This window comes from Microtus oregoni, unplaced genomic scaffold (assembly GCF_018167655.1).
Source record: "Microtus oregoni isolate MIOR12 unplaced genomic scaffold, Mior012 000019F_ref0000042, whole genome shotgun sequence".
NCBI classification, from domain to species: domain Eukaryota; kingdom Metazoa; phylum Chordata; class Mammalia; order Rodentia; family Cricetidae; genus Microtus; species Microtus oregoni.
In genome coordinates this window covers 32,293,518-32,320,247 of record NW_024543078.1, presented here as the reverse complement: position 1 = coordinate 32,320,247, position 26,730 = coordinate 32,293,518, and the positions used below count along the sequence as shown (strand labels likewise).

At 48.6% G+C, this 26,730-nt stretch overlaps 1 protein-coding gene across 7 annotated transcripts in view; it reads right to left on the bottom strand.

The window, feature by feature from the left end:
• Positions 1-26,730, bottom strand: part of Tns3 (tensin 3) — a 232,873-nt gene that overhangs the window by 107,541 nt on the left and 98,602 nt on the right. For 5 of the 7 annotated variants that reach the window (XM_041668817.1, XM_041668815.1, XM_041668810.1 and 2 more), the window contains 6 exons: positions 16,503-16,555; positions 14,324-14,495; positions 12,562-12,612; positions 10,516-10,638; positions 7,597-7,661; positions 4,689-4,772 (listed from right to left, as the gene is read on the bottom strand). In XM_041668817.1, coding sequence (XP_041524751.1) covers positions 4,689-4,772; positions 7,597-7,661; positions 10,516-10,638; positions 12,562-12,612; positions 14,324-14,473 — 473 coding nt within the window. In that variant the 5' untranslated portion in view covers positions 14,474-14,495; positions 16,503-16,555. Of the gene's footprint in view, positions 1-4,688; positions 4,773-7,596; positions 7,662-10,515; positions 10,639-12,561; positions 12,613-14,323; positions 14,496-16,502; positions 16,556-22,176; positions 22,196-24,460; positions 24,505-26,730 lie in introns of those variants that run through there. The other 2 variants (XM_041668813.1, XM_041668814.1) reach the window with 2 other exon arrangements.

Genomic DNA, 26,730 nt, shown 5'->3' with positions numbered 1-26,730 from the left:
AGTTATCCTATGCTTGAGAGTAGGGGAGTCCCTGCCCGGTGTGAGTCGCTGCCCGGCGGGAGCTCCATCCACAGCTCTGGGAACGGTTGGCGCTGGGTCATTTATGTATAAGCATCTCTTTCACACGGACACCCACACCTGGGAGGTCTCCTCACCTGCTCCCCAGCCCCTCGGGCCAGCAACCGAGACAGAGTCACATTGCACTGCCCCAGCAGCTCATTCCACTCAGGGCTCCCACATAAGCCATGAGGAGCAGCTACTCCCAAAGGCCCCTAAACTCTGCCCTGTCCACAAGCATTTCCTGAGCCCCCTTGTCTCAGCTGAGCACAGGTATGCCCACGGCCAACCACACACTTTAAAGATGTGATTCTGCCATAGGAATTCCAAGCACTGACCTCAGGCACCCAAGCTGACCTTATAGAAATGTCCACACCCTTTTGCACACACGGCAGCCAAGAGAGAAGTTTCTACACTAAGCGTGTGTGATCAAAGGTACTCATGAGGTATGACATGACAGCATGCCCGGAGTGTGAGCTGCTCCCGAGTCACACTCTGATGCTCCCCTGGCCTCCACTTTCCTTCCCTCTGCCCTGCATACCTGTACCCTGCTCCCATGGCAGCCCAGAAGCAGTCAACCCCTAAGGCCCCTGACAGCACTTCCACTATAGCCAAACAACCTTCACCAGAACCTGCAACACCTCTCTGGGAATCTGCCTGCCTTCTTGCCTTTCTCCACCACGGCACTGTATATACTGAAAGGGGGAGGAAAGCGAACAAGGAGAGAGATCCCAAAACATGCCATCGAATTAATAGTCCATGCACCAAGCAGGAAGCGGCTGTCACCAATACAGGGACACGGGGTTGTCATACCTCCAAGCCCCTGAATCATCACGGTCATGGGCTTCATCTTACAAAAAGAAAACACTTTGAATGCCCACTGGAGTGTAGACTAAATCCCTCGTTAACCAGGTGAGTTTGGAGGCAAAATAAACCAAACAGAAAACTTAGAGTGTTTTCCCAACTTAGGGTCTATCTTTTCAGAAAGCTTTAGTATAATTCACAAGTATTCTTTTCACTATATGGAAAATTAACTGTGATAGTTGGGGGTAACAGTGTCCCACCGTTCTAGTGGCAGACTGTTCTTCTTGCTAGGCCTGAGGTCCCCACAAACTCCCACGGGGGTCCGGCCAGCACACTACTCCATGAGCTTACTCTGACAGCAGTGTTTCCTGATCTGCTGTGTGCAGGTATAGAAGGGAGGCCCGTACCCGCACCCTGAAGGGGCAGAGCTCGGCAGCTGCCTTGGCTCCGTGGCCTTGAACAAAGGTCATAGACTTTCACCCAGGCTCAGGACGGAATACCTTGTTTAGAACAGCACTTCCCTGTTCCCAGCATTGGGTAATCCTGGACACCAGGAAATGTGTGTTCCTGGCTTGTCTTCCCTGCAAGGGGACTCAGTGACACTCCAGACCTGGCCTGGCGTGGGTGGCTCTTCAATGACCAACCAGGTGAGACAGATAGTGACACACAAGGACTTGGGAGGTGTGAGGGCTGTGTTGACAGTCACTTCTTGCTCTGATGCACACCCCTACCCAGCACTAGGGTGGACAGGGTGTCTGCTCACATTTCCTCCTGTATGACAAATGCTGTGTATGCGGTGCTTTACTACCTGAAGATTTGTGACCCCCACTCTCTATGTGGGACAAATCGTTCAGGGAGGCGACACTTCTCCCAGCTCAGGGGTCACCAGCTCCTATCAGTACTGCAGAGGGGGAAATCCCACAATGTTGGTTGTCTGTCTGAGACTAACATCCATGTGCCAGACAATTTATAAAGCGGATTTTGGTTTGGAGTTTTTTGGTCTTTTGTTTTTCTATACATGGTGACATGCCTGTGATCCCAGCACTGGGGAGATAGAAGCAAAATGATCCTAAATATCAGGCTATCCTGAGTCCCTACCTAAAAAGAAAAAAAAAAAAACTAAATAACTAAATAAACCAAAAGAAAGTGTTGCTTTTTCCATTGTGCAGAAAGAGGTGACAGTAGCAGAAATCTGCATCTGAAAGGTTTGCCCCTGGAGAAGCTGAGACAGAGAGCCACCTGTCTGCAAGTGGTCACTAGAGAAGGGAGGGCCGACCCCCACCTACATCCAGCTCTGTCTTTCCTCATGGAAACTTGCTCTTAATGGACAACGTCTTCCTGGCTGCCCACTAGGGGGCGCTCAGCTCACAGTAGACCCATACAAAAAGAATCCTCAGTAAGCCTCTACAAGTTCTACATCCACAGATTCAACCAAGTATCTTGGAGGAAAAGAACCCGCATCTCTACTGGAGACACGCAAGTTATCTTCCTCTAATGACTCCCCATACAGTGCAGCCAGTATAGCGTAACAGACTGGCACTCCGTGCTGGCACTGTCTTCAGTGCTGGATGGAATCTAGGAGGTTTACTGTGAATGGATAGTCAGCCTGAAAGAAGAAAGCAAAGTGGACGAACTGAAGGCCATCGTGGTAACATGTCAGAAAGACAAATACTGTGTTTTCTCTTATATGTGAACCCAGATTTCATGTACGTGTTACACACACACACACACACACACACACACACACACACACTTGGGGGAAAGAAGGGGACCAGTGAGAGGAGAAGGAATAGAATAAATAAAAGAACGGGGGTTTGTATATGAGCACAATGTACAATATATGCTTATCAAATGTTGTAATGGAGTCCATTATTCTGGACACTAATAAAACTGAAAAAACACAGAGGGACTCACACTGGCTCTACACAAATACCAGGCCATTTTATGTAAAGACCTTGGGTATCTACAGATTACAGACAGGATCTAGATCCAGTCCCCCTGCCAGGAGGTTCTGGGCAATTCCTTCTTTGTCCATGGTTGCTTAGAATGTTGAGTTTCTCAGCCACAAATCATAAGTTTCTCCCTCAACTTACAGAGAACTAATTATGATCTTAACTTTGAAATAATGTCTTGGCTTTGGTCCTAACATAACCTGCAGAACAGTACCCCGTCTACAGGCATTCAGACGACAGTGAGGGGCTGCCCCCATGAGAGCCAACAGCCATTACACATTCTTCCGCTCTCCGAGGTTTCCTGGGGTTTATCCGGAACATGCACTCAGTTGTTGAACCACTCAGGAATTATCAGTGTCTTCTGTTATAGGCACCAAGCAAGGTAGCAAGAAAATAGAAAAAAAGCAGCCCTAATCTCAAGGGCAGGGCAGTAGCTTGGAATGCAACAATGAACCCTGGCCTGGTGTCACTCTAAGCCAGGGATGGGTGAAAACTGTGAGCATTGGAAAATGAGCTGTTTTCCCTGTCTCTACTCCATGCACCAATATCATTAGAGGCTACTGATTTTGTAAGTGGAAAATCCTGACAGCCACGCTTGCCTGCCGGGTCCAGGCATTTGTGGGAGCCGCTTCTTGTTTGCTCCTCGCCTTCTGTGCAAGTCTTAGGAATTTTGCCATTTTGGAAACTGCTCCGTGGAAAAAAAATCATACTTCATGGGTTCAAAACAGAAACAGGGCTGTTTAAGAGGAATCCTCATCACATGTGGAAGTTTGCAAAAAGGATCTTCCTTGTGGGGCCTGTTGCCCAAAACAGGACATGGCCTGGCTCCAACCCAGGGTCCCACAATGTATCTCACAGTCTTCTAAGCCTAGACCTGTCTGAGCGGATGCAGACCACTAGAATCACTGTCAGTTGGCCTAGCCTGCAGCTGGACTAGAAAAAGCAGATGTGAAACCTCAAGACTTCCACACAAAGGTTCGGGGCTGCAACTAAACTTGGTCTCCAAAATGGGAGCCATATTGCAATTCTTTTTCTTCTTTTGTTTTGTTGTTGTTGTTTTGTTTTTCCGAGACAGGATTTATCTGTAGCTTTGGAGCCTGTCCTGGAGCTAGCTCTTGTAGACCAGGCTGGCCTCGAACTCATAAAGATCCACCTGCCTCCCTAGAGTTGGGATTAAAGGAGTAAGCCACCACTGCCCGGTTGCTTTTGCAATTCTTGGATAAATTCTGGTGTGTGGCTTAAGACAGAACTGCAACAGAGTTATGTGAGCACCTCAAAAAGAGAAAGTCCTGCTCCCTGAGAGCGGTGTGTCAACACTTCCGGGAGGCTACTACATACTGCAGCTAGGACAGGCTGGCAGGACACATGCAAAAGAAATTCTCCCTGGCGTCAGGGAGCTGATACTGTACAGTGGAAATCAGCCTATGATGATCTGAAGCCCCCGCTTGTGTCAATAAAGTTTAATTAGAACATGATCATAGTCACTTGTTTCCATACTAGATATGGTTGCTTTGGGTTCAAACCCTTGTGAGTTCAAACCTATGCAACCTGGAACATCTACCTACTAGCTTCTCCATCAAGATCACTGATCCCTGCTTTAGCAGGCAGAAGTGGGTTCAACATGATCATAGAAAGCAGTGCTCATGCTCTGACGGAGAAGACGATCCTCAGACCAGAAATGAGAGGGGGCCTTGAGCCTTCCTCTCTGGGAGAACACCACAGCGGGACACAGGCCTCAAGAGACACATGGCTTTCACTCAACATAGGATGACGCACATTCTTCCTTGGGAAGCAGCAAACCTCTCCCTCATCTTCTTAGGCAATGCAGAGAAAAGGCCAGAGGACCTCTGTCCCCCCAGCTAGATACATACATACCTCTTCTGGGAGGGCTCCATTAAAGCCGAAACTTTGTCATCGTAAAACTTCTTCATGGCAAACCTGTCCAGGGCCTGGTCAGCGCTGGGGAAGCAGAGGTAGGGTGGGAGAATGAAGAAGTATATTAGGTCAGTGGTATCCACAGCCCCTCAAGGGCGAATGACCAGGATGCACAATCCCACATCTATCAGTGACCTTCACACACAGCCCAACATTTCCGACCAGGAGCACACCCAGTTCAAAGCAGGAGCCACACCGAACTCCCCTCTGAACACCCTCATCTCAGGCTGTGATTCTTAGCTGTGCCCCTGGTTCAGAAGGAGAGGAACTGGCTGAAGGCCACAGTCTCGGAACTCTGAACGTGCAAGGAACAAGCTTATTGTGTGCACACAGCATACACCCTGTGAACTCTTCCAAGTATAAGTGACAATGGTGAGCAGCTTCATGGAAAGGCTTGGAGGTTGAGGACAGGGCAAGGCTGATTGATGATCGGGATGGTGTGTGGGGACTCGGGCTTCACTGAGTATTTCTAAAGAAACTCCAAAGAAAGTAAATCTACTTTGCAAGCGGCCGAACTGACCTTCAACCCCATCCCTAAAGTTCACGTTGGTATTCACAGAATCTTCTGGAATCTCACTGTGGAGCACTCTAGGTTACTGACATGATTAAGCCATGAAATAAGATTTATTTAAACAAAAAGCATCTTTAAAAATCAGATAAACAGCCAGGCATTGTGGCACACGCCCTTAATCCTAGCACTCAGAAGGCAGAGGCAGGCAGAGGTCTATGAGTACAAGGCCAGCCTGGTCCACAAAGTAAGTTCCAGGCCAGTCAGGATTACAAGGTAAGACCCTGTTTCAAAGGAAAAATAATACCCACAACAAAAAGTCAGATAGGCATGTGAGTTCTCCATGAAAAATGTGTATATACCCTCCATAAAAAAGACACATCAAGAATATTGAATATGACCAACGAGGCCAAGGAAAAACACTCTTAATCAAGTTCAGAGTGAGTAAATGCTTAACTCACTGCATGCATTTGTCTCAACACAAAACGGGGCTTGGCCAGTGAGGCTCTCACAGACGGAGGGGTCCATCCAAGCCCAGAACATGTCAGAGAGCAAGTGGTATGTCTTTCCGGTTGAAAGGCATGGTTTCATAGCCCATTTTCGACAGTCTCTTCTTCTGAAATCCATTCATTCAGGAGAACACCCTAGCCAGTGCTGGTGTTGAGAAGTCCCAGAATGCATAGTTTTTAATGGCATTCATCTTCTGAACTCCTCAGAGTGCTGGGAACAAGAATGCTCTCTCTGTGTGACTTGCCGTCTCTGTTTTATGTTATTTAAAGCGTGTAATAAACTTAAATCAGGTGAATCCCCTGTGGCATCTAATATATAACCTAAGGGGTAAGGGGGATCGGGCACATGTGTAAGAATAGCAGCTCTGGGAACAACCTGCGTTCTAAGGAAAAGGAAACACAACCTGGTAGGCAAACGTAATAAATGCTTACATATGTAATAACCATATTGAAGGATTGCAGAGTCTCATAGCCACTTGGGCTGTACTGGGGCAGATGCTCAGAAGGTAGGATGAATTTCGGAGAGCAAGAGACAGAAAGTGTAGTGATGGGTCACCCACTTAACTGAAATCCCTTACTGCTGTGACCCCTGCTGAACAGCAGCATCAGTGGCGGCTCAGACCCCAGTGTGATGCTATGCAAAGCACTCTACAGTAGTCATGCAGCATGGCCACAGCACATGGAGGTTCGGCTACAGTTCCCACCATTCAGATAAGGACAGGAAGCCGAGGCCCAGAGAGACTCGTGCATGCTTCCCACCATTCTCATGTGATGTACCAACGATACCAGGAGTGCAGGGTTTTACAGCTCTGGGGATATGCTTTGGGGGAGAAAGGGTGTTTTCCCAGTAAATACAGTTGGGGAAACTGCTCTAAACTATGCTCACTCGGGTGGTCTGTATTGAGAAAGAGCCAGGCAAAGTGTGGTATCCGACCAAATTCCTTTCACATAACTGAGGGGCCAATGTGACTGGGAATCGGGATGTGTCTGGCACACACATGATGCTTATTCAAACCCACAGGGCTCTGCTTTTCACCCCGGGGTAGGGTTTCCTCCTTGGCAGCACCAGCCTCTCAATTTGTTTCCAGAGAAAACATTCCAAAAGTCCAATTTCACTCCTTCGCACTGCAGAGGAGAAGGTTCCCAAGCGAGATGAGAAGGCTTCGGTTTCCTCAGGGTGGAATGGCCTGGGTACACAAGGCAGCTATTGAGAGGGTCAGGGGTGTGCAAATGCACAAGCCACCAGGAATGATATTTTCTTTTCTGGTGCAGGGCTGGGGAGGAATCTGAGGTCCTGCATCCACTAAGCGAGTGTATTAAATTAAGCCACACTCCTACTCAACAGTGACATCTTCTAAACTGAGAAAGAACTCAGAAGACAAGAGACACCCTGACTGTCCAGTGCCTGGATGGCTGTGCTAACGCCAAGGTACTATTTATTATCTTAGAAGAAAACAGTGGACTTCGCAGAACATGTTTGTTTGTTTGTTTGTTTGTTTTAAAAAAAAAGATGATGGTTCTCAGTGCCACGATTTACAGGGTATGAATTGACCCAGTGAGGATTTTCAACAGGGTGACATCCGCCTGTCATTTTTCATTAGCGAACGACTGGGCTCACTTAATTATATCAGCTTCGTGGAGCCCCCTGGCATCAATCACACAGAACATGTCAAATAGAAAGCCTTGCTGGAAGCTGAGTTCAGGCACAGAAGACTCTGGTACTAAGGGACAGAGGTAAGATGAGGGTGGCTGCCAGGAAGATCACTGCCCACATACATATGCGAACCAACATCCAACAGCCTGCGGAAAGGAGCCCCCGTCTCCATCCTACCTGGCTGAGACATTGGTGAAGTGCATGTAGGATGATATGACCACTCCGATGCGTCCTTTACCGCCCTGCAGGAGACCACAGAGAAATCAGTGTTCTTTCTATAGAAACCCACACAGAGACAGGATGAGACAGGAGCAGGCTCAATTACGAGCAGAATGGCAGAACAAGCATTAACCCCTCTGCTTCCCTAGGATGGGACAATCTGGCACCGAGCACAGCAGTAGCTCCCCGCAGCAGAGACTCTTCACACAGGGGCCCATAACAAGAGCAGGTGCTAGCTGGGTGTCTGGAGGAGTCCCCAGAGGGCATATCCACAAGGCGGCAGCCAGTCATTCACCACCTCCCAATTAGGTTAGGTGAAACCGTGCCAGGAACTGCAGCAATTAGCATGACTTAATCACCCAGGTGAAATAGGAATGAATGCCTACTTAGATGCTGGCAGTGACAGAGCTGTGTGTGTGTGTGTGTGTGTGTGTGTGTGTGTGTGTATGTATGTAGCAAGACCTCTGAATATGGGGAGCTGGATCCCATCAGTGCCCAATACGATACACAACAAGGGGGACCCCTTCTACAAGAGGGAATCCACGTCTCAGGCAGGTGCTATGGAAATCCTTGTAGACACAATCACATTTAGAGCTGATGTCATCAACAGTAGAAGAAGAAGTACTATGGCAAAGCACCCCCACTCAGAACCACAGACTGGACTGAAACTTCGGGACATACTACTATACTAACGGGGGTCTGCAAACGGCAACCCATAAGCCCGTTCTATTCTGCCTACCAACTCTTTTCCTACCACCTATGAGCTAATTTTTATTATCACATATTTTTAAGCATTGTAAAAGGAAAAAAGTAAAAATCACACGAAACTTAAACGCCCTCATCTTCTGCCTAGAACCTGGCTGTTAGGTTTCAGCAGGCCCCACCCACCCTGCAGGAGCAGGCGTGAAGAACTCGGCAGGACCACAGAGTCTAAAATGCTGCCTAAATTTTTGGAGAAATGTTTGCCAAGCCCTGATCCCAAATCATACAAAGCCAAACTGGCAGGCCACTAACCTGGAGCAACCCAACTCTATTCATTTCTTTCTCTCTCCTTTTTAAAAAGTCAGTTCTAGAGATCAGACTTGTGCATACAAGGAGGCATTTACAACTGAGTTACAGCCCCAGCCCCCAGCTCTATTCCTAAAAGCGAATAAATAAACAAACTCAAATTTTCATAAATCAACCATCGTGTGAAGCTGGGCATGCTGGGAGATACCAATGCAGATGCTTGGCAAATTCTTGGCAGTGTGATCCTGGTTCTTGGCATTATTAACTATAAGGCAGCTAATGTATTTCTTGCATTAAATGGTCTTTGTCTTAACAACAGAAGTCAATTAGAAGGAAACACCAGCTCAGCCCAAACCAGACCCACACATGCTGATACCATTTATCATTTTTGTGGCACTGGTGATGGGTCCAAAGGAGAGGTGAGGCTGGGGGAGAAGAGCATTACAGCAATAGTGGAGGCCTTGATAGTTCATTTCAATAGCAGATAGACCATCTGGACAAGAAATAACTAAGGAAGTCAGACCCAAACTGCCTTTCAGACTAAATGACCCTATCACACGTAGACAGAACATCCCACCAGCAGCAGAACGTGCTTCAAGGTCATAAGGAGCATCCCCCAGGGTGGTTCATGCATGAAGCCACAAAGCAATTCCCAAGAGAGTTAAGCCTGAAATCCTACCAAGTATCCATTCTGACTACAGTGGTATGAAAATATAAATCAGAATGAGGAAGGGGAGAGGAGGACTTGCAAAATTCTCAAATATGTAGAAGTTAAACAACATGTTAATGAATGGCAGTCCAGGCAAACAAGGGGTTAAAAGGAATGTTTACAAACATATTGCGACATGGGCTGGAGAGATGGCTCAGTGGTTGCGCACCTTCAGATCAGCTCTTAGCTCACAGGTTGTAGGAAAACATGGTAGGTGGAACATACTGGTACCCAGAGTATTGGCTGCAGCCTTTTGGATGTCCAGTTCTGTTTCAATCTTAACAAAATCCTAGACTCACCCAACCACCATCGACTGGAAATCTTCCTCACTGTGGACTTTCAAGCAAGGGCTAAAATGTGGACAAACGCTCCCACCAGAAGCACTGCTTCATTCAGGTTGGCAATGGCTTGGACATAGGTTGAACACAAAACACAACTTGCAGCCAACAGCAGAATGGCTACCTTAGTTCAGCTCTACGTGGCCCCTGCCCTAGCTGAGATAGGTCCATTCCTTAGTCGTTCTAGGCATGTGTGAAAAGAAACACTCATTGTGCCAAGCAAGCCAATTCCAGCCCTGCGGCCGTGGTGATGGCATCAGTAACTACAGCGTCACATTAAAAGCTTATCCCTCGTGGCACATCCTCTGAGTATTTCAAAAGTAGTTCAAAGCGAGGAGCCGCCTACAGTGTGTGACAGAGGGAGTATCCCAAGCCCGGTCACTGCACACCCACCCGAAGGGAGCCTAGAATCGCTGACGGAAAGTGGGAAGGGAAGAGTATCTACATGGTGTTTTCATCTTTGGTGATCCATATGTTTTCAATCATATTATAATCATAATTTGTTTCAATTTCATTAATATTCAAAACAAATAAGTAGAATAAAATGGACAGAAGGGGCCTTTAAAATGTCTAGCAATACCAGAAACCTCAGACCTATGAATTCTAAAGCCAAGCTGCAGGCTTGGGGGTTTATTTTATTTTATGATGACTAGGAAACTTAAAATGTATACCTACATGGAGCATGTTGCATCAGCTGACAAGCACCCTGGAATCACAGAAAATCAGCTGGTGACTGTGACCAGCACCCATTTCAACTCCCTACCCCTTAACCGCTAGAAGCAAAGCTAGACCTCAGAGCGTGTGGGGACCAGGGACACTCACCCTGCAGTGGATGACGACCACATGCTGGGGGTCGCTGTTCAGCCAGGACTCCTGAGCTTTACAAATGGTGCACATCTTGTCAAGAGGTGGTGCATGCAGTTCAGGCCAGCCCACATCCATTATCTGCAAGAGAGAGAAGAGAGCTGCCTCAGTTTCCACTGCCTGAACCGTTTAGAGGTAATCTGACAATGACATAATCCCCTTGGGAGTCACGGAGGATGCTATATTGGCCTCTTCTGAAAGCTACTGAGCATCTGGCCAGGTTCCTTTATAGGAAAGAAATTAATGGCCACCACATTGCTCACAGGCCACACGCCTCCCAGGCACTGGCCTGTTCTGTAGTAGCTGGGTGACAATTCGACAGAGGCCTTTCAGAAGCACTGATGGTTCAGAGTTGACTGTAGAGTAATCCAAGGACCTCCAAGATCTGAAACAGCGATTTGTGGCCCACATTGCTGTCAAATTCTGCCCTCTCCAGCTAAAAAGGAGTCTGGCAAATACAGTGAACCCCATGTTTCCCATGCCGTACAGACCACACTTCAGGGACACAGAGTCCTCTAGAAGAGCAGAAGTACCTTCTATTTGGGCACAAGAACATAGGAAATCACTGAGAAGGGTCAAGGCTCCAAGCAAGCAGTCCTGCCTCTGGCCACATAACATGGGAGGGACACATGGGGGTGTTGTTTCTCCTCCTATCTTCTACCTTTGTGGGATGGGGCAGAGCCCTTTCATAGAGGGAAGTAGTAGAAAGGAGTTCAATAGGGTGGACCACAGCTAAAGCAGCCAGCATGGTAGTTCCATGAAGCTCTGGGTCCCTTTCCTGTACCCAGAATAAACAAGATACATATAAATTCTAGACTGTTCTCTTTCCTAGTAGGTCTGGGACCAGAATCAGCTTAGAGTTTTTACAGGTTCTGAGGATTTGATAGACATTACCAGCTGAATCCATACTCTGAAAAACTGTAAATACAACAACATCTAAACTTCTTGAACATGCAGCACTCCAACACTTTTGAATTTTATAGCCTTTTTATCCCAGGTTATGGGATGTTCTGCTGTACTGTTCTACTCTAGAGGTTCCAAAGCATTTCAAGATATAGAATATATATGCAAACACAGTCCCACAGTCCTAATTTCATCCCCAAATTTTGCTACTGAGAATAATCATGAATGAAGGGGATACTTGGGACTATTAAGAGGTCTCAGAAGAAACATCTTCGCATCAATGGGAAGGCTCCTGCACCTTGGTTGTGTTGGCTAACAAATCTAGACACAGGCTACGTGTGCGAGTACGCACAGACACATGTGAATGCAGACTAGTGAGTTGTGAATGAAGCTTGTGAGCTCCAGGGACACAAGCCATCTGACTCAGGTGTTTTTACAAATGAGCATCCCTTCTCCAAATCACATCGGGTCTGACAGGTTTCAGATCCTGGAATATCTGCATACGTGTATCTTGGAGACAGGACACATGCCTAGACATAAAATAAATCCATTCATTTCATCTGCACCATATGTACATCACCTTGAGGCAATTTTACATATTTTCAATGTTGTATGCAGTTTCCAGGGTGTGGAATTTTCCTTCCATGCATGTATGTGTACATACCGCCCCCACACATACGCAAAATCAAATAACTTTTTTTACTTAAGGCAAAACTTGGTTGTATGTCAACGTAACACCATGTATCAAATTTAAGTTCCCTGCAAGAGCCCTAAGTGCTCTTAGCTACTGAGTCATTGCTCCAAGCCAAGTGTTAGCTATTGAGTCGCTAGAATTTCACATTTTCAGATAAGGGATGCTGGACCTGTATTTAAGTAATATAAGTTGCCGCCATCAAATGAGACAAAGTGTTCAGTACCTCACATCCCATGAATATATTATTTTTTTTAATTTTGAAAGTAAACAAAGGATATAAATAGTCATTAATGTTTCTTGATACCAAGCTGTGTTCCACGAAGCCTCTGAGAAATTACTTTTGCACAAACAAAACATGCATCACTTACATTTTACAAATGCAAGATATGAAGAAATAAATCCCATACCTTTGGATTGAGCTTCGTAAGGTCATATCTCTTCTCTGAAAGATTTAATACCTACAAAGGGAAAAAAGAAACGATTTTAGACAATGCATGGTTCCCAGAGAAGAAGGAAAATAGACAACTGCATTCAAAGAGTTGTCCCTGAGGATCAAGGCCCAAAAGAGACTGAAATGCACAGATGTGCGTGTCATCACAGGACACAAAGTAAGATGCACAGATGTGCGTGTCATCACAGGACACAAAGTAAGATGCGGATGGCATCCGGACCTCTGTAAATCCTGCGCTTGCCTTTTGTAGCCAACACGAGCACTTTTCTGAGCTAAAATGGACAAGGTGAACTTCTCCTTTTCGATGTTTTGTTGTTTGTTTATCTGCAAACATTCTAAAACCTAGGCCTGTACACAGGACTCTGTCCGTAGCTCTCCCTGGCCTGCTCCTCACAAGGGCAGGGAGTAGCCGTTCCTCAGTAGAGGAGCCGGGTATAAAAAAGCCTCAGCTGGAGACTCAACACTAACAAACCACAGCTATCTGTGAAGCCGAGTCCAACAAAAGACCACCTGCGCCCTCATAGGATGCATGGTTCCTCCTTCACTCAGCGCCCCCCCCCCCCCCCCCGTTACCTCCGGGACCCACTCAGCGCCAGCCCCACTCATGCCCTGCTTGAATCATCAGTGTTCAGCTGCCCTTCCCTGGAGGGCACAGAACACCACGACCTGACCAGCTACCTTACTCTGGGTGCCTTCCATAAAATGTTGGAGGGTTGGGAAGGCCCGCAGTCTCTTTGGAAAGATGCGAGGGGGGGGGTGGGGCGGGGGAGGGACTGGTCTGGGCACAGCTTCCCACTGGAGGAGCCCTGGTCCTGAAGGGGCAGCAGTATGAAGGCAGAGACAGCTCTGGAGGGGTCTCATGAAAGGCGTGGCCATCTTGGGGGCTAGGATGCTACTCCCCTGTGCACAACCAGGTTGGACCTCAGGGAGTCCAAGGGCCGTAAGAGGTCATTGGCAGTTCATGCAGAGACTCCTGGAAACTACAGCTGGTCCCCATTGAGCCTAACCCTGAGTCAAGCCGTGGGAGAGGGCTGCTAAGGGTGACAATAACCTCCTTGTTGGCTTTGTAAGATTAGCTCTCCGGAGATAAGGCGGCAGCATGAGAGAAGGTGCTAGAAGCTGTCGTGTAATCTAAGCAGTGATTACAGCAGCAGAAAGAGGCTCTGTGGGGCAGGCGGCCCTGGAAGAGAACAGGGCCAATCAGAGAGAGGAGTGTGAGAAGCCATTCTTTTACTTCTCCTCCAATATGGTCCCCCTCAGAGTACACATATTGTGAAATCAGTCTATCTTTGCTTGCTCCAAGGACCACCCATGTTTCCTGGACACCCACCCTCTTGCCTTTCCAATGTACTAGACAGCAGGAGGGGACAGAGTTGCTTCCTGACACCAGGGACACCACCTGGCATTAGCCAGGGGTAACTGACTGGGAATACCTACAGTCTCAGAAGCCAGTCTTCCTGATGAGAAGTCATTATCAGTGCAGGACAGAGGCAGCAGCCACCCCTATAGTCAGCGGTCACAACCCACGACACAACCAATAAGAGCAAAGCTTACAGTGGAAGGGCACAGCGCATGTTCCACCCCAACTTCCTAGACTTGCTAGTCAGGGTCCAGAACCTGTAAGCAAGGCATATGACATACCTGGCCCTCGCATGCGCCCTCTCAAGGATGCCCGCCTAGAGGCCCTCTGTCACACTGTGGCTGCCCGGCCCACTCACCAGGTAGTTGTCTCCATGCTTAGACTTGAGCATGCGTGTGACTTCCTGCAGGCTGTGTAAGTAAGACTCCTCTGAGCAACTGGCAGGGAAGGACACTGCGATGATGCGCTCTGTGACATAGGTAAGGTCCAGTTCATGGCTGTCCTCCATGGCTGGACTCAGGACCAGGGGCCTGCGAGAGATGAGGAGGCAGGGAGTCAAAGGACAACAAGAAAAGGGATGAAGACTCAGCCTCTGGGATTCTCAGGAGCTGGGAACAGCAGTTTTCTGGGAATCCATATATATGGTTCTCCTATGCACTGGGGTACGTAATATCTATTGCAGGCCAACACTGAGCAGGTGCAAGGCCCTATCTACTGGGGACATGCAGAGAAGAAGCTCGGAGAAGAGAGCAGGTGCATGGGCAGAAAGCATGTGGGCACACAGGAAGGCATACCGGGCTCCACCGTGTGCCCAGACTGGCTCTTGGAAAAGGAGCACAGCCCTGACTCCAAGGTTTCAAGGTTAGCAAGAAGCAGCTAAAGGAAGTAAACCTCAGGCGACGTGGATGGTGTAAGCAGAGCCCAGAGGCAATTAGAGAAGCCAGTTGTCGCCCTGTCTACATGCTACTACTCCTGGGGACAGAGGCGAGTGAAGTAGACAGGACAGACTGTGGGGAGAAGGGGGATTCGTGCAAGAAGCCTTTAGATGAGGCTAGAACCAGCACTGGAAGGAGAATGAGCGGGGATGTGGTGAGAGTGATAGCCTGCCGTGGACAAGTGCCTTCTCCCCACAGGCTCTTTGGGGAGAGCCCCAGGTGAACAGGATGCAGCAGGGGCCTGCACTCAGGATGCAACGGGGATCCAAGGGACATGGCAGAGTACTAAACCCAAGAGAAACACTAAGAGAAATCAGAGCAGGGTCATCTGCGACCTTGCTGCTACCACTCCCAGCCTGCTTGCCTGGGTTCATTTTTCCTACTTTCCTTGGCTTTGAGAAAAAAAAAATGATCAAAAACAAGAAAAAATGGTTCAGCACACCTTCATGAACACATCTGTCCTTCAAATCACCAGACTTTGGCCAGTTTTGTCCCTATTCACCCTTCACAATCACCAGCATCCTGCAATCTCTACCCAATGCTTGCCAGTTTCTTTCTGTCCAGAAGTTCACTCTACTCTTGCAACTACTTTTAAGCAAGCCTAGTTATTTTTCACTGTAAAAAATTCCAATAGTGCCAGGGATAGTAGCACACATCTTTAAACCCAGCACTCGGGAATCAAGGGCAGGTAGATCTCTGTGAGTTCTTAGCCAGCCGGTTTACATAGGACTTCCAGGCCAGCCAGGGCCGCCCAGTGAGAGCTTGTCTCAGATAGACAGACAGACAGTCAGTCAGTCAGTCAGACAGACAGACAGACACCAGGAAAACCGTTATAGTATAGATTTCTAGAAAACTTATTATTACCAAATAATCTATACCATTATCATTTTTAAGAGTAGAAACAAGTATTCAATACCATAAACACCAAGTATTCAATATCATAAACATCAAGCATTCAATACCATTGAATTTTTTTTACAGTTGGCTTATCTAAGCATTTTCAGAGATTTTTTTTTCTTTTCCATCTTATATTTTTAAACACAGACATAAAAGAGTCTTGATTATTTTTTAAATGAACCGAATTAAACACTAATAATAATAATACCAACAATAATAGTAATGATGATGATGATAATAATGCAAACTCTTGGCTAGCTCAGACCACAAGTAGGTGCCTCCCAAAGGTTCTGCATGCTGACTGGGCTGAAGGCCACCTCTTCTGGGCCCTGCTAGCAAGAGGCTGATCCCTGGGGTATGCCAACCTCACTACAGATGTCATACAATCAGATGTGAGCAATGTCACTGTCTACCAAAGACAATCACAGAGGCTTCCACAATATAAAATCAGAAATGGTTGTAAACAAGATGTTTTACTTTTGCTGATTAAATCTTAAAGCATTAGTTGGGGGCGGACTGGGATGCTCAGTGATAGAGCACTTGCCTACCATGAACCAGGCTACAAGTCTAACACCTAACATACCTCCAAAAAACATCACGATCACCACAAAATAAATAATGGAATATTCTAGTCTCCTCTCTGGAGATCACCCCAAACCAGGGCCAGGGACATAGGAATGAGCTTCATTCCCAGGGAACACTCACCTTGAAGGCTTGTCACAGCGGAGTGCAGCAGGTGGGGTGGAACTCTCGGGAGCCTGCAAATATCAAAACACGAATCCTTCTGAGATTTCCTTACACACCAACCCATATGGCACTTAAGACCAACCACCCAGCCTTGCTGCTGCCGCCGCCGCCGCCACCTCCACCAGGAGGAAAAATGACAGCTGCCCCACGGCTTAATCATCAATGGTAAGCAAACACTGTCACCTCCACCCCCTTATCACCCAGGAAGGTGTGTAGCATAGAGCATTTCAGCTTGCCCCATGGCACAATCCCGCAGATGGGCAGCAGCCAGGCGATGGTGAGACGGCGCCCCCTCCAGGGCTGGGCGGCCACAAACTAAACACGTACGGAAGACTTTGATGTGGTACAGAAGCACCATTCACATCAACGTCAGCCGCCGTGGCTAGTCATAAATGTGTGGCGGCCACACTCAGGGGTGCTAAATCTAGACGTATTCCAACAATGAGAAAAACTCTCAGGTTCTAATTCCTGTTCACAGTGGGTATATAAGGGCCGTATTACACGCCTAGGTCACACAGACGCCTAGGCAGCTCCCTCCATGGCACTCCAAAGTACTCTTCCTGCCCCATTCCTGGGGGCACTGGGTGACACTATACTAAGAAGCCGAGAGCCTGTTTGGCGGCAGAGCCCTATGAATACTCAGAAGCATCAGACACCCCCAGTTCTAATTTATTTATCTGGGCCCCCTCCACTCAGAGTGATTGTGGGGACAGAAAGTAGACAGTACAAATACGTCAAGAAAACTGTTTTCCCAAAATCATTGCCACTTAAAGCCTCCCAGGAAATCTGAAACCCTAAATAGAAAACCCCTGCCTCTGAAGCAGAGGCCGGAATCCACCCCCGTGTTGGATATCAAGGTTCCCAGAGCATTTAAGTTGTTGTACTCCACAGCACCATCTCCCTAGGCTCCTGGAAGCCTCTTCTCTCATTCATCAGATAACAGAGGGAGGCCCCACTCCTCCCCCGGGCCCTTTGGGGGTCACTGGCATGCTCCATGTCATAGCTTGGAAATCTGTCTAGCCCCAAATGACCACAGCCTTCACTGCTCGCTCCCAGTCGGGGGAGTCCTCCTGTCTCCAGAAGCTCCCCTCTTAGCCTCCCAACTCACTCTTGTACCCTTGAATCTGTGAAAGACTCCAGGGAGGGCCTCAAGTCCCTCAGATGGCAGGAACTGAACTCGGGGGCTCAGACTAGATGCTCTCACAACAGAATTTGTATTTATTAGAATATAAGAAAACAGAAACTTCTAAGAAGATTTTGCACAAGTGTTGCTGCGGGTAAACTGAGTCCTGTGAGTGGATATGACAAGCATTTAGGACCCACATTACTAAAGCAACGACCAAGAGTATGCGGCACGAGACATGCAGACAGCGCTTACATAACCGCAAAGGGCGGCGAACAGCAAAGAAAGAACTGTGACCAGGAAACCGCACAGCTCTGCAGGTGCCGTGGACGCTCCACCACTGAAATGCATCCTACATAGATGATGGGCAGCATCCTGCTCAAGCTCCTGACCTCACTGGTGTGCCAGGGGAACAGGTGCTCCTCCACTAGGAGTGGGGCGGATCCCTGAGAAACCCACCCAGAGTGGAAAATACCATAAAACAAAACTGAGTTTAGGGGTTGAAAAGATAGCTCAGCAGTTCAGTGAGCTTTCTATTCTTCCAGAGGATCTTTAGTTCCCAGCACCTGCACTGGGCAGTTCACAACTGTAACTCCAGCTCCAGGGACTCTGGAGCCCTCTTTTGGCCTCTTTGGCACCTGTACATGCGTGGCCTACACACAAAAAGACACATACACACAAACATATGCATGCGTGCACCCGTGTACACACACACACACACACACACATTAAAATTTAACTAATAACTTTTCAAATAAGCTCAACATATCTAATCTAGAGAATAGCCTGGCAACAACACTTAAGAGGTCACCACATCCCCTTGTGATCACATGGCTGACCAGAGCAGAGCTGACAACCACTGTGCATCTTAGAGATATACTATATAGCACTAGTCCAGGAAAAGATCTAAGTTCAAATTAATACGATTTCCATTTAATGCTCATGAGTTTCTAACCGTTCCAGCAGGGAGGAGCTCATCATTTTCCTGCCACTGGGGGTGGGGCTCAAGTTCAATCATCCTAAATCAGGATCGATTGCTGTGGGATAATGCTCTTGTACACTGTAAAGATTTGTCACTTATATTAATAAAAGGCTGATTGGCCAGTAGCCAGGCAGGACATTTAGGCAGGGCAACCAAACTAGAATGGCAAGAGATGCATTGCCACCCAGACACAGAGGAAGCAAGATGAGAATGCCTGAGAAAAGGTACCAAGCTACATGACTAGACATAGATAAGAATTATGGGTTGATTTAAGAGGTAATTAATAACAAGCTTGAACTAATAGGCCAAACAGTTTATAATTAATAAAAGCCTCTGTGTGCTTCTTTGGGACTGAATGGCTACGGGACCAGATGGGACAGAGACTTTATCTACAGCCATTGGTACCTGAATCTCTCACACAACAGACATCCACATCCATGCAGATGCAAGCTGGATGCTGATGCAGGCTGGAATAGAAGCAGTTTCTTTCTGGAACACAGTTATGCACTATTTCCCTCTTATATTTCCACAGATTCATCTTTTGTTTATTTGTCTTGCCCCACTTTTTACCAAGAACACAGAGGACATCCAAATAGGGAGAAAGCCACCATGCCTGCATTCAGCTTGGGGACACTGCCAGCCTCAGGTGTGACATCTAGGCCTCTCCCTACCATCCAAAGGGCTGCTCCCTGTCTTTTATTCCCAATGAGACAGTGTCAGACAAAGCAGACAATGGAAGGAGCCACAAAAAATGGACCCAAGGCTCTTGGACCTGGAGTGAGAACCCCAAAAATGTGCAGTTGCTCACAGGCAAACCTGGCCGAGAGACTATGGAGGCCTCAGAGGAGCCCTGCACCTCCCTTGCAGCTGTGGTCCAGTCACATGGCCTGGATCTGCTGCCCAGGACCATCCCATCACCCTTATAAGCCTAGTTCCACCACCACAGGAAGTTTCCAGAGATGGATGCACCTCCCTTTGGACTCCATACCAGTCCCAGTGGGTAATCAAAATCACTGACACTGGGACAGGATCCTGTCATGTTTCCAGGTGACTTGGCGATTGTGGCCACCACCCTACTGGAAGGCAGCACTGCCCTGCTGGAGGATGCCACCACTCTGCTGAAGGACATGTGACCCCAGGTGTGGCGGCATCACTTCATAACTGCAGAATAAATGCATGAATGAAGGCTCAGTACCAGGACTCTGGCTCAGGAGCTACCATAGGCCTGGGCTCAGTCACTGTCCTCAGCACCAATTTCTTCAGTACCAAGGGCAGGTTTGAGGGCTCTGTTCTATTCATCCACACAAAGCAATTAGCAATTACTAGTAAAAAGACCAGGAGCCTCAGTGAAAACACAAGCTGGATTCCTCACTGCTTCTCCTGTGATTCAGCAAACAGAATGCAGAAGCAAGCTCTCCAGGAAAGCAGAGAAAAAACAACACAGAAACCCTAAGAGAGGAAGACTGAAGTTACAGCATCTCTGACAGACTTCTGCTTACTGGAACCGGGAAGGGCTCATTGCAACAAAATCCCCAACTTATAACAAAAAGAAAAAATGTTCCATGTATCAAACTTTCAAGACGCCTCTGAGTGGAAAATGTAATTTGTTGACCTATGTTGTCCAATGATGACAGACGAAGCTGCCCTGGCCTCTACACCTGACCATACCAATACCCCAGGCTGCTCACTTAGGGGCACCATGCTGGAACCCAGGCTGTGGTCTGAGTATGACCTGTCCTCACCAAGACTTAAGCTGAGATGAATCCTTGCTTAAGTTTCTTCAGGAGGAATCTTTAGTCTGTCTTCATTTGTGACTAAGACATTCACAGACTCATGAGCTAACAGGCCAGCTTCAATGAGTCTGCCACAAGAACCCCTTTACTGCTGCCTCTTCGTGGGCTCCTCTTGCCACGTGACACCCTCTGCCACTGTGAGACTCTGCAGAGACCCTACCAGCAAGCAGGCCTGTCAGGCCCAAGGAGTAGCAGTTGGTCCTTGACAGTGTGAACTCTGCAAAACAAGTTTGAGGTGGAATCTCAGAGAGACCTTTCAAATGTAGTCCCTTACTAGATAGCCCTTTCGCCTGGTCCTCTCCATCCCTAAATAAATATCCATTCCAGGAATGAAGAGATGGCTCAGCAGTTAAGAATGCTTGCTGCTCCTGCAGAGGACCTGGCTCTAATTCCCAGCACCCACATGGCAGCCACAACCACCTGCAACTCCTGTTCCAGGAGAGTTGACGGCCTCTGCGGGCACCAAACATACATGTCGTGTACATACATGCATGCAGGCAAAATGTGCACACATAAAAAAGTAATTTTTGAATAAAATTCAAAAAGTAAACAAGTGTTTGTTCTCTATAAATTACCTAGGCTGTGGTATTTGGTCACACATAGCAACAAAATCAGACTAAAACACTCCCCTGCACCCAATTTCTTCAAGTACCTCGTCGGTTTCAGAATTTAAATCATACCACTGACCATGAGTCACACCCCACAGCCTTGCAGTTTATCAAAAAAACACAATGAGGTTCGCTGGCCAAACCACTTCGCTCTCCCACTAAACTTGATTTAAAGTTTACACCCACATGGAGAATGTGTGACGGTTGGAACCTGGCACTGGAGCCAGGCATGGTGGGCAGGCCTGGAATCCCGGCTCTGGCGAGGTTGGGCAGGATCTGCTGAGGTCAGCCTGGGATACAGAATGAGTTACAGGCCAACAAGAACTGTGACTGAGACCACCCCTCATCACCACCAGCACCACCACCACCACACCACCACCAAAAGAACTAGTATTCACATGACAAGTGTGGTAGGTGTGACCCTCCCTGGAACGAAAGAAAGGATGCCAAATCTCTAGATGTGAGGGTGTCCGTGAGGACCCAGGGCCAGTGCACACTGGAGGAAGATGTCTGAAGCATCTATGGATCTATTCCAGCATCTATGGATCCAGCTTGAGGTCACACACACACTAACCACATGACACGGCCACTGCTCACAATCGGAAATCTTACACATCACAGCTACTGACAATTTTGCTAACTGATGACTATATGATTTCAGAGAATGATGCCAAACAGAAAGAGGCTATGTATTATACCATCCCCAAACCGCAAGTTCAACCTGAGTTGAGCTACATAGATGCTAACTTCGTAAAATGTCCAATGACTTGAGGTGCCTCCCATGGGAACTCACCCCAATGCATGTAGGGGCATCTTCCATCACGTCTGTCTGAGGGAATGAGTTAGGAAAGAGGGGCTCAGCCTGGCCACATCCAATTCTAATCTAGTTCTAAAATACTTCTGGGCCATCATCTGTGGTCACAAGGAGCTCAATGCCCTCGAGACCCCAAGCTCCAGTCCTGTGTGTCCTGGCTGCTTGCCTCCCACTGGCAACCCAACCCAGACAGTACTCAGCAATTCCTGGAGCCCAGACCAAAACCTTTTCAAAGGCACCACTAGCCTCATGTTCCACATCAACGTGTGAAGGTTCCATGCCTAGAGTTGCACAGGGAAGCTGCAGTCATACCTCTAAGTATTGCCGTCCTGAAGACATACGTGGTGAGGTCACTTGCTCTGGCTGCCGCTCTGTCCCCAGAAACTTCCTGACCATGAGCCCAGTGCTGGCAATGAGCAGATCTCCCACAAGAGGAGTGCACAGGACATCCCGCCGCAGGTGGGAACTCCCGGAGTCTGTGGCCCATATCTCTCTCACCCTCGTGGCAGGTACTTAGCACAGCCATCACTGTCCACAGTGCAGAGGGAAGGAAGAGAGGGGGAGGCAAGGCAGGATCCATGGTGAAGGTCAAGCCTGTGCCAGGCAGTCTTCCCAAGGTCGCCCAGTTCCGGCTGCTCTGTCCTTCACTGCGTTCTCCCTGCACAGCTCCGGTGCTCATCCTGGCCTAACCACTCTGCTCACCACTATCTTCTTATGAAACTGGGAAAGCACTTGGGGGCCAGGCTGGCCCAGAAACCCACAGATGATATACAAAGGAGAATGGGATAAGAATTTAACTAGAGCATTCGTAATTTCTTTTAGGAGGCTGAAGAGAGTGCAGCAGTTAAGTGTCCTTACTGTCCTCCCAGGACCTAAATTCAACAGACACATCAGGCAGCTTGAAACAGCCTGCAACTCAAGTTCCACGGGGTCCAGTGTCCTCTCCTGGCCTCTGTGGGTTAACTATACATAATGCCACATAAACACCCATGGACATGCACATCTGTACACACACACACTTTAAAAATAGATATTTCTTAAAGTAATTCCAAATAACTTCTTCTGTTAAAGGTGGTATTTCTTATTATGTGAAGTAGAAGGAGCAACAGCATCATTCCAGCCAGAACAGGTACCTCTCTCTCAAGAGAGGACAGTGACCTTGTGAGTCATGAGATGCTGTTGGACACCTCACAGGATCTGCGCATGCTACATATGTGTCAGGTAAGACAGAAACACAAGCCAGATGTCACAGAAGCAAAGACATTTGCTCTAGAATCAACTACCAGTCCCACCTTCACGGACACAGACTCCACAAGGGTCCATTAGGGTCCCTGTAGCCCAAAGAAAGTCCCTCTGGCCACACTGCTATGACCCTCCCAAGGCTGCGCCTAACCAAACCTCACTTTGGGGCTAGAAATCCACACAGAGCCTGGTGGGACAAACAGCTGTTCACAGAATGACCGCCTGCCCAGTGAACTGGCCATTGCTCTATGCTACACTGTGGCATCCTACAGTGCTGTCCCTAATGTATAACAGCAATGCAGCATCCTCTAGCACAACAGCTGCAGTGAATGCCCGTTCCCCATGCACCCTGCCATACCTCCCACGCAAAGCCGGAAAAGTGGCCACTTTAGCCAGTATGGCAGAGTGGAAAGACCTCAGTGATAGGTCCCATTCGAACAGAAGATTCGAGTGTCCTGAGGGCTTCTGTGAACACCCAGCAGTGCCAATGACACAGCAGCCAGGCCAGGTAGGCAGCCACAAGAACAGCAGCAGAGCCTAAACAACCGTGCATCTCACCACGCTGCTCACCTATACCAATCCCTGGCAGACTGAGTCCCATGCAACCCTGAGTATCCTTCAAAGCACAGCCACCCAGGACAATACCCTCAGGATGGGGAGCTGCACTTTATCAATTCCTGGCTGAAGGAGCAAGGCACCCAGGCACAGAGGCTGGGAAACAACAGAACGAGTGGGGAGAACTATTCCTGCAGAATTACCGCGGGGTCAGGGGCTGCATCTGGAGCTGTGCGACCCAGGACAGGGGCCTCGGCATCTTCATGCTCAGGCTCCTCGTCTATATGATGGATTATTAAATAATGACAATGGTCTTCTCAAGTGATGTCCTTCCTGTCAAGTATCAAAACAGTGTGGCCAGCTGCATCCTCCTAATGGTGCCTGGCACAGAGTAAACAAACCCATGACTGCTGTCTCCAGTAAGGCTTCTCAAGGACTGTATCAGTGCCCCCAGGAAAAGAGAAGGACTCTAGGTTCAATAGGCAGGCACCCTCCTGGGAGGGGAAGACCAGGGAGTGACAGCAGGGGCTGTGAAGGAGTCTTGGGAGGGTATGATCGACTGCTGGGAGATCCACTGGGTAGAAGCTCACCTACATACAGCACACGACCAGCACTGGGCAGTTAAAGATGGTGTGCTCTAGCTCAAGACCGTGCACACTTCGAGCAAAGCATCTTCTAGCAAAGGCAACAGGTAAATGCTCTGTTGCCACAAGACAAAGAGGAGCTACTCAGCATGGCCACTGGGGTACCAGTGAGCTGTCCCACCTGGTGATAGTCCCCAATCATTCTGTGTGCCTACCTCGATACTCTGCTTCTCCTACCCCAGGTTCCAGGCTGCTTCAGGATGATTCACTAGCCTCCTTTTGACCGCCTCCCCATGCAGTGCAGTACCTCGGAACATAGGTCGTGACCCCTCTGCTATGCTAGCCAAAGAGGCACCAATCAGGGCAGATATGGCAGAATCTCTCACGGCGCCAACGAGGGCAATGAGGGCTCAGGACAGCCCGGCTCTGCTGCATCTTCCCCACAGAGTTAAGAAGAAGACAGAAAGTTCTCTGCCTGATGCCATGGGAGGAAAACTGGACTAGGCTTGAGTGGGCAGCAAATAGCACATCTTAATAACACCAGGCCTCTGCGCTGTTCCCAACAACCCAGCCGGCACAGACAGCCGGCAGTGTGCATGGCTCCGTGAAAAGGAACAATAGTAGCAATGGCCGGAAATACCAGGAAGCTGGCTCCGCAGCTGTTGACGGGGCACACGCACAGTGCTGGGCTGGAGGTGGGAAGACTTTCTCAGTGTCTGGACTGAGACATTTCACCACACCACAGCTGCTCTCCCTTCCTAGTGAGGGCAGGAACCACTGCCAGCATGTCCTCACGGCCCCAGCGGCACTCAGAATTAAGCCACCCGCCTCTGCCTCGTTATATGTAAGACACAGGATATGGGGGAAAGCTCTGGAAACCAAAGGGCTGTGAGAAGCCGGCTCTCCAACCTTGCAGAAGTACCCCCTCTGTGGTTTCTTCATTTGTTAAGGAAAGGCAAAACCACCTTGGCAAGATCAAGGGAAATCACGAGAGGCTGAAAAGGGCACTTGGGGGTGTTAAGTGCACAGTGTCACTTTAATTAGCAGAAATAATAATTACACACGAGCTACACACCCAGTCATTTCACTTTCATGCCCTTAGGTATTGGGTTCATGAAATGTCCTTACCTGTATCTAGCAGAAGTTCATTGCAGAGCAGCCCTGACCCCAGTCTCCCCTTCAGAGGGAGAAGGAAAGCTCAGGGTGCAGGATGTTCCACTGCTGGTAAGACACTCATTTCCATGTCCAGGAGCACACAAAAAGGAAGTTAGCAGAATTGGCCAACTTCATTTTCTCCCCTCAGTATTCTTAACATGAGCAGCAATGGCAGAAAGTACCAGATAAAATACACTCGTTCAGACGTTCTGCTTTGCCTCTGAGTTCAACTCCAAACATGCTGGGATTCATGTATGATCATAAGTAGCCCGTTATTGCCAGTGATCTGGCCACAGCCAGAAGGCCTGTCTGGTCTACAGCCATATGGAAAAGGAGTGCAGAGGAAGGCAAGCAAGTGAGGAGGAGGCCGGTGCTGGCCAGGGAGACAGAGATGAATGCATACACAAGACAACGTGACAGTCCACGTTCTCTCTGCACCGAATAACCTGGGGCTGGGGCACGGTTGGGAGAAGAGGGGCAGCCAAGGACGGGAACTTACTGCGCTCAGTTGTGGGCTACTTCTCCTTCCTGGAGCAGCTGTTCTGACTGGCATCACTTCTGGCTCCCCCTGCCACTCTGTCAATGCCCCTCTTCCCACGAAAGCCTCTGTCTCGAGCCTAGGGGAGGACACCAGAGTGGCCAGCAGGCAGGAGGGCCCTGAAAGTGTGGGAGGCTCCAGAACCTCAGCCAGGAGCTGTGGGCAAGTGTGTGAGGCAAGCACGCACGCTTGCACACTGGCAAGGACGCTGTGAGCCTGAGGCTGTGGGCCAGCCTGCCAAGGGCCTACAGAACAAGATCAGTGCTGACTGGGGAGAGCCGGCAAACCAGGAAGGGCTGCCTGTTGGCCTGGGAGTCGCTGTGTGACAGCTCTGGGAGGTGGCGTGACTGTGTCCTTCTACAGAGCCCCTCAGAACAGCCTACAGAACCTCTCCTAAGGTACGGAAGCAGCGCTCCCCTGGTGAAAACCTTGCCAGAAGTCTCTTCGAGGACCCAGCAGTGCCTAGCTGGCACCTGCCTACCTCCCAACAGGCCAGGCCTCCCTTATTCTCTTCCCCTTCCTTGGCCTCTGCTTCACCATACTCCAAATAGGACTGGAGGGGGCTCATCCACAAACTCAATACAACCAATCAAAAAATCTACAAGAAAAGCAAACCAAGAAACAAACACGGAAAACCAGGGTCAGAGACCAGGTGGTCAGAACAGAAAAGAGAGGCCTCCTGAAGCTTAGCTTAGGGCAGGTACACATGCTGCTGGTTCGCAGTTGCCTGCAGGCCAGACTACAAAGGGAGATCTTGGCTAGGCACACAGAGCTTGGTGACAGCTGCGACTT